General features: G+C 44.8%; 1 protein-coding gene and 1 non-coding gene across 3 annotated transcripts; one reads left to right on the forward strand and one right to left on the reverse strand.

The window, feature by feature from the left end:
- Window positions 1–5,476: 5,476 nt before the first annotated feature.
- Window positions 5,477–5,548, reverse strand: trnaa-ugc (transfer RNA alanine (anticodon UGC)). Its single transcript has one exon. It is a non-coding gene; the product is annotated as a tRNA-Ala (tRNA).
- A 438-nt stretch (window positions 5,549–5,986) lies between these two features.
- Window positions 5,987–8,238, forward strand: si:dkey-221h15.4 (epidermal retinol dehydrogenase 2). 2 transcript variants are annotated; one of them, XM_029733577.1, is made up of 6 exons: window positions 5,992–6,529; window positions 6,735–6,869; window positions 6,986–7,085; window positions 7,232–7,376; window positions 7,469–7,594; window positions 7,815–8,238. In XM_029733577.1, exons 1-6 carry the CDS (start codon window positions 6,164–6,166, stop codon window positions 7,981–7,983), a joined length of 1,041 nt encoding a protein of 346 aa, XP_029589437.1. In that variant the 5' UTR covers window positions 5,992–6,163; the 3' UTR covers window positions 7,984–8,238. The 2 variants fall into 2 exon arrangements, with proteins under 2 accessions (XP_029589438.1, XP_029589437.1); XM_029733578.1 differs by lacking the exon at window positions 6,735–6,869 and having other exon boundaries at window positions 5,987–6,529.
- Window positions 8,239–8,318: the final 80 nt, after the last annotated feature.

The following is an 8,318-nucleotide window of genomic DNA, read 5'->3' on the forward strand; positions in this document are numbered from 1 at the left end:
AGGTTCAGCTTGAGGTGGTGATCCGTCATCCACACTGATATGTCTGCCAGACATGCAGAGATGCGATTCACCACCTGGTTATCAGAAGGGGGAAAGGAGAAGATTAATTGTGTGTCGTCTGCATAGCAATGATAGGAGAGACCATGTGAGGATATGACAGAGCCAAGTGACTTGGTGTATAGTGAGAATAGGAGAGGGCCTAGAACAGAGCCCTGGGGGACACCAGTGGGGAGAGCACGTGGTGCGGAGACAGATTCTCGCCACGCCACCTGGTAGGAGCGACCTGTCAGGTAGGACGCAATCCAAGCGTGGGCCGCGCCGGAGATGCCCAGCTCGGAGAGGGTGGAGAGGAGGATCTGATGGTTCACAGTATCAAAGGCAGCAGATAGGTCTAGAAGGATGAGAGCAGAGGAGAGAGAGTTAGCTTTAGCAGTGCGGAGAGCCTCCGTGACACAGAGAAGAGCAGTCTCAGTTGAATGCCCAGTCTTGAAACCTGACTGATTAGGATCAAGAAGGTCATTCTGAGAGAGATAGCAGGAGAGCTGGCCAAGGACGGCATGTTCAAGAGTTTTGGAGAGAAAATAAAGAAGGGATACTGGTCTGTAGTTGTTGACATCGGAGGGATCGAGTGTAGGTTTTTTCAGAAGGGGTGCAACTCTCGCTCTCTTGAAGACGGAAGGGACGTAGCCAGCGGTCAAGGATGAGTTGATGAGCGAGGTGAGGTAGGGGAGAAGGTCTCCGGAAATGGTCTGGAGAAGAGAGGAGGGGATAGGGTCAAGTGGGCAGGTTGTTGGGCGGCCGGCCGTCACAAGAGAGGGGAGAAAGAGGTCAAAGCACAGGGTAGGGCAGTGTGAGCAGGACCAGCGGTGTCGTTTGACTTAGCAAACGAGGATCGGATGTCATCAACCTTCTTTTCAAAATGGTTGACGAAGTCATCCGCAGAGAGGGAGGAGGGGGGGGGGAGGGGGGGGGAGGATTCAGGAGGAAGGAGAAGGTAGCAAAGAGCTTCCTAGGGTTAGAGGCAGATGCTTGGAATTTAGAGTGGTAGAAAGTGGCTTTAGCAGCAGAGACAGAAGAGGAAAATGTAGAGAGGAGGGAGTGAAAGAACATTCTATGACAAGGGTGGCTGGAGTCTTTTTTAGGGCCTTCCTCTGACACCACCTGGCATGGAGGTCCTGGATGGCAGGAAACTTGGCCCCAGTGATGCACTGGGCCGTTCGCCCTACCCTCTGTAGTGCTTCGCGGTTGGAGGCCGAGCAGTTGCCATACCAGGCAGTGATGCAACCAGTCAGGATGCTCTCGATGTTGCAGCTGTAAAACCTTTTGAAGATCTGAGGACCCATGCCAAATCTTTCCTGTCTCCTGAGGGGGAATAGGCTTTGTCGTGCCTTCTTCACGACTGTCTTGGATTGTCTGGACCATTCTAGTTTGTTGTTGATGTGGACACCAAGGAACTTGAAGCTCTCAACCTGCTCCACTACAGCCCTGTCGATGAGAATGGGGGCGTGCTCGGTCCTCCTTTTCCTGTAGTCCACAATCATCTCCTTAGTCTTGGTTACGTTGAGGGATAGGTTGTTATTCTGGCACCACCCGGCCAGGTCTCTGACCTCCTCCCTATAGGCTGTTTCATCGTTGTCGGTGATCAGCACTGTTGTGTCATCGGCAAACTTAATGATGGTGTTGGAGTCGTGCCTGGCCATGCAGTCGTGGGTGAACAGGGAGTACAGGAGTGGACTGAGCACGCACCCCTGTGGAGCTCCAGTGTTGAGGATCAGCGTGGCAGATGTGTTGCTACCTACCCTCACCACCTGGGGGCAGCCGAAGTGTTCCTTTTGTCCAGGTGGGAAAGGGCAGTGTGGAGTGCAATAGAGATTGCATCATCTGTGGATCTGTTTGGGAGGTATGCAAATTGGGGTGGGTCTAGGGTTTCTGGGATGATGGTGTTGATGTGAGCCATTACCAACCTTTCAAAGCACTTCATGGCTATGGACGTGAGTGCTACGGGTCTGTAGTCATTTAGGCAGGTTGCCTTTGTGTTCTTGGGCACAGGGACTATGGTGGTCTGCTTGAAATATGTTGGTATTACAGACTCAATCAGGGACATGTTGAAAATGTCAGTGAAGACACCTGTCAGTTGGTCAGCACATGCCCGGAGCACACGTCCTGGTAATCCGTCTGGCCCCGCAGCCTTGTGTATGTTGACCTGTTTAAAGGTCTTACTCACGTCGGCTACGGAGAGAGTGATCACAGTCATCCGGAACAGCTGATGCTCTCATGCATGCCTCAGTGTTGCTTGCCTCGAAGTGAGTATAGAGGGGATTTAGCTCATCTGGTAGGCTCATGTCACTGGGCAGCTCGCGGCTGTGCTTCCATTTGTAGTCTGTAATAGTTTGCAAGCTCTGCCACATAAGACAAGCATTGGAGCTGGTGTAGTATGATTTAATCTTAGCCCTGTATTGACACTTTGCCTGTTTGATGGTTCGTCACGGGGCATGGCAGGATTTCTTGTAAGCTTCCGGGTTAGAGTCCCGCACCTTGAAAGTGGCAGCTCTACCCTTTAGCTCAGTGCGAATGTTGCCTGTAATCCATGGCTTCTGGTTGGGGTATGTACGTACAGTCACTGTGGGGACGACGTCCTCAATGCACTTATTGATAAAGCCAGTGACTGATGTGGTGTACTCCTCAATGCCATCGGAAGAATCCCGGAACATGTTCCAGCCTGTGATAGCAAAACAGTCCTGTAGTTTAGCATCTGCTTCATTTGACCACTTTTTTTTATAGACTGAGTTACTGGTGCTTCCTGCTTTAATTTTTGCTTGTAAGCAGGAATCAGGAGGATAGATTTGTGGTCGGATTTACCAAATGGAGGGCGAGGGAAAGCTTTATATGCGTTTCTGTGTGTGGAGTACAGGTGATCTAGAATTTTTAGTATAACAAGCGCGAGAGGCTATAGGCAAGAACACATCGGCCACCACCAGCAAGTGAACTGGTGGTGGCCACATCGTCTCGTGCACCTGCGCCTCATGACACTCACCTGGACTCCATCACCTCCTTATCTTCCCTATATCTGTTACTCCCCTTGGTTCTTTCCTCAGGTGTTATTGAATCTGTTTTCGTGTCGATACGTTGTTTGTGGTTCTTGTTTTATTTATTAACACTCCCTGAACTTGCTTCCCGGCTCTCAGCACACTCTTTACACAAAGCTACCGTTGATATAACGTAATTTGATGTCATTCTATCTGTGGCCAATGACCTTGAGGCTTCTTGGATGGGCACTTCTAATAACTCTATGGCAGAACCCAAGGGGCAAAAACGTTCTAGCTCTAACCTTAGAATTGGGGATGACCTACTGTCCCATGAGTGACAGAAAACTGAGCCCATCAGGTGCAACACTCTGTATTTTCCGCTGGCTGCCCCACCACCACAGAAAGCACTGAGCTAGGCTGAAACACCTGCATTTCGGAGGTGCCTTACTCAAGAAAGCAACAAAGAGACCATGTTTGTATGCTGCTTACTCAATTACACTTTTTTTTTTACATTGTTTGCAAACTGATGTTACACGTATCAATGCCAAAATAGCAAGAAAAACAGGCAAGCCCCCACAATAAAAATAAATACATATATAGAGTAAATATTTGTTTACCTAAAAGTGTGGGGCTCAAAACAGGTGGGGCTCAAAAGAGGTGGGGCCCCGCCACTGGTTCTGTGAGAGATACAGGCGCGTGGCCATGCGTTGGTCTCAAACAGATTATACTGATCACGTTTACATACACACCGATATCCCGTTATTATTGTTTTTTGTTGTTGACATATGTTGTAACACATGTAAACATATCCCGCAATAAACCGAAAAGGCGTGGATCCCAGTAATGAGAAACCCGGATGAGATGCCTGGGATATGCTGATTTTAGATGGGATAGGCTACTGTGGCATGTAACATTTTATCCCGTTTATTGTTGTTTTTCGCGGTCTGTACGGGCTCAAGTTTCGCATATCATTGGTGTATAAATAATATATCATTTTACTGCAATAAATGCATAATTCTGCAGGAGTTAATAGTATAGGTTATTACGCAGCGTTACACGTGAGAGGTTATAGGCCTAGAGTCAGTGTCCTGATTTCAGTTACTATTCCATTTAACCCATAGGAATTTAAATGAGTAATATTCTGTTTATTCATGCCTACATGGATAATCTAGAGCGGGATATCAAAGGTGCATGTAAACCGTTTCTCCCGAATGAGACCTTAAGCAGGATATTAGCAACTATCCGGAATACTGGGCATATGTAAACGTGGTCAATGTTGAGCAAACCATAAACCCGGGTCCAACCCGAATCGACTCTTAGAATATCAGGCCCTGCTGAAAATCTACTTTCTCACGTTATGATTTTTTTTTAACGAAGACGTATGAATGAACTTTGATCGCTTTTATTAACATTTTTACATTGCAAAATGTAAAACGTATTTTTCATGCCATGAGCGGTACCGGATCCGGACAAGTAGGATCCGGAAATAAACAGTTCAAAACGGTGAGGTGCTGGTGTTGTGCCGAAAATCTCCCCCCTGCCAAAATTCTCCCTCCCTTCGTGTTGTTCATTGCTGCGACTTGCTTGTTACTGCAGTTGAGAGTCTGCTCTTCACTCCGTTGTCAGTTTAGCCTACATTTCACTGATCTTAGTAGCAGAAAGCATTTTTGTCTGCAGTTTTCGGTTTGGCTATTTGTTCCAAGTGTATGTGGCAGGTCTAGCTTGTATGGCGCCCCGGGCGGCTGCCCATGTCGCCCGTACCTAAATCCGCTACTGATTTGTATTAGTCTATAAATAAATATCTCCCATGTCTTATTCGACTAGTATTTTTGAAAGTGCAAGGATAAAAATTCAGCCATAGTTGTTCTGATATGTTTATTGCTTGCCAGCATTTTACTACCTCCTCAATGTTTAATATAATACACATACATGAATTATTAATTTCGGTTGCCTATCCTGACGTGAAGTTTGATCTATAGAAAGTATTTTACTCTGATGTGTGCCACAGAAAGTATTTGACTCTAGCCACAAAATTAAAGAAATTAGAGGGGGATTCTGGCAGGGGGGAGATGATCCGGCTAAAATTCAACTAAGCACATTTACAGCAGAGTTTGCTCGGTCCTCGGGACTGCAAGGGGTGCACGTTTTCCCCCCAACACTTCACAGTTGATTCAAATTATCAAAGCTTGATGATTACTTGATGATTTGAATCAGCTCAGTAATGCTAGGGCAAAAACCAAAACGTGCTCCACTTGGGGTCTCGAGGACCGAGTTTGGGAAACCCTTCACTAACTAACACACGAAAATATCCGATGCTCGGATTTGTGTTATTTTCAACATTTGGTTATAAAATATTTGTCAAACACAGCAAAGCTAATGTAATATATATCAAAACGCATAAAATAAAAAAACATATAACAGTGTTATCGAATTGCAAAAAAATATTTCCCTGGAGATGCCGGGGATTGAACCCGGGGCCTCATACATGCAAAGCATGCGCTCTACCACTGAGCTACATCCCCTTGCATGCTTTGTAAGGCAGATAAACCTGTACACTACAGATAAACCTGTACACTATAATATGCCACAATACGAAATGAGTTACAAAAGGTGAGTTAAGTGCATATTTATTTGCCCGTCGACGGATTTATGGTCGTTAAATAAGTTTTATTGAGGGTAAAAATAATTTTTGCTCTGTAGGCCAAGTATTTAGTTGCTACTAGGTCTACAAGGCTATACTATAATAGTTCCCGGTAATGGTAGTGACTGCAGTAGCTACAACTATTACTAATGGTAGTGGTAGTAACGTTAATGAACAGTAATAGGGCTGTCATAGGCCTGCTAACATTAACCCCATCTAAAATGATCTCCATAACAAATGTCCACTGACTACTAGGTGACAGGTCAAACACCAACGTGACACAGCAGATATGAGAGAACAAAAATAAAACACTCATATGACAGCGTATGACATTAGGACAGGGGAGGGACATCTGAGTCTAATCAGAGAGAGGGACATGAAGTTGCGAGACATTGAATAAAAGGATCAATAAATTCATAGAGCGATTTGAAGATATCACCTAGAGACTTTTTAAAAGGGAAGAAAATATTTTAGTAAGAGGGTCAGCCCAGCAAATATGCACAACCAACTGATCCAGTGTTTCGAGGGCTTTCTATTAAATTTGTGTTACATAAAGGAATTTTTTGAGCTTGTTATTGGAGCAATCTTTTACTTGTTTGAGGCCCTTGTGCGTCTGTTCATCCAGCCACCCAGGAAGGACGTGGAAGGGGAAATAGTGTTGGTAACAGGGGCAGCCAATGGTATTGGCAAACTGATAGCCAAGGAGCTGGGTCGTTGTGGGGCTGCCTTGGTCCTTTGGGACGTCGACTGGGAAGCTCTTGATGAGACAGCCAAGGAACTTCGCCAGATACTGGACATACGTGTCTATGCCTATGCTTGTGACTGCAGTCGACGGACTGAGGTGTATAAAGTTGCAGACATGGTAAGGTGGTTTGTTCTATGTTTGAATGAAAGCTGAGATAACTTTTAGGACAGTCAACTTTTTAAATGTGCACAATAATGTGTATAATAATGTGAACACTGTGCGTAATTGGTAATATCATGTTTAACAGGAGAAAAAAGTACCTTATCCACCAGGCACTGTGTGTGATTTGATGTACACTTTGACTCACCTGCTGATTCAATAGGTAAAGAGGGAGGTGGGGGATGTTTCCATCTTGGTGAATAATGCAGGAGTAGTGACAGGAAAGTACACCTTCACAGAGGCCCCAGACAACCTGGTGGACAGAACACTGAGGGTCAATGTCGCTGCTCACTTCTGGGTAATTGAGCTTGTAATTTCTGGGGAGGCAAATAAAACTATTCAAACATTATTTAAGAGTTGATCTGTATCCTGTATGATGATCCATACATTTCTCTCTGACATGAATCTGTACAGACATACAAGGCTTTCCTTCCTGCTATGATGTCCAGGAACCATGGGCATCTTGTGTGTGTGGCCTGTCATGGAGGACTGTTTGCTATGAACGGATTAGCAGGTGGGTGAATCTTCATGTGGGTCATTTACACTATTTGGAGTGAGTCCCGCTACACAACAATATTAGCTTCTATCCGTAGTGTTACCCCACAGAATTTAATAATAATTTACTGACATTGATATAACAGAAACATTTTTTGTTGACAGACTACTGTGCAAGCAAGTTTGCAGCTGTTGGATTTGCTGAATCCATTGCCTTAGAGATGCTTGTCCTCAAGAAGGAGGGGGTCAAAACTACTATAGTATGTCCTTACTTGATCAACACAACCATGTTTGGAGGATGTCAGACAAAGTAAGTTATCCCTATATGATTGCCCCCCCCAGGTAACTAAAACTGGCAATAATGATACTAGTGCAATTTCTATCTTTTCCCTTGTTGTTTAGGTGGCCGTCTTTTCTGCCCATCATGGACAAGAGGGATGCAGCAAAGATGATTGTGGATGCAATCCTGAGGGAGAAGATGTATTTACTGCTACCCTCCAGTCTGTACTTCCTCATGGCATTAAAAAGGTAGACATTAGTTCCATACCTGAGAAGTCTATTTTCATTTTCCCAAGGCCTTTTCTCTTGAATCAGAAGCTCAATGGTCAGTCACTGAGTCCAGGGTTTGATACGCCACACCTAATGACACCTGTCGCAGAGGGAGAATGTAAAGTTTTGAAGTCTCTACCACTGAGTTACTTTATAATAGTCACCTTATTGATCTCAAGTGCATTTTCTTTTGTTTCAGCTTCATGCCAGCCAAGTTGGGCATCATCTTGGTGAATTTCTTTGGAGGATTGGATTTGATGGATCGATTCAGGGGAGTCCCAGTGCCCATTCTGCCCTACAAAAAGCCTCTGCGCCAAAGATATGACAGCATTGGTGAACCACAGAATGCAATAGTCTATCACAACTAGCTAATAGAAGAAGAAAACTACTGCAGTATTGCATCTTTTAAGAGGACTTTGTAAAAGAGGTGTTGAATGGGGGTCAGGTAACTTGTCAAACAATCCATCATACATACAGATATTCATAAGTAAGTAAAGTGTACATTAGACTAGCCTACACACATTTCTTGAAATCATCATAGGCAGGCAGGCAATGGCACTGTATGCAAATAGCCTATTTTGAGAATGTTTATCACAGCTAAATAAAAACATACCTTCACATTATTTCATGCTTTGATCTATTGTGTGAAGTGAATCAACTGAGCCAACTGAACAAACAGCACATCTTAATTGCCATGATTCTG

The sequence above is a fragment of the Salmo trutta genome, chromosome 35, assembly GCF_901001165.1.
Source record: "Salmo trutta chromosome 35, fSalTru1.1, whole genome shotgun sequence".
Taxonomy (NCBI): domain Eukaryota; kingdom Metazoa; phylum Chordata; class Actinopteri; order Salmoniformes; family Salmonidae; genus Salmo; species Salmo trutta.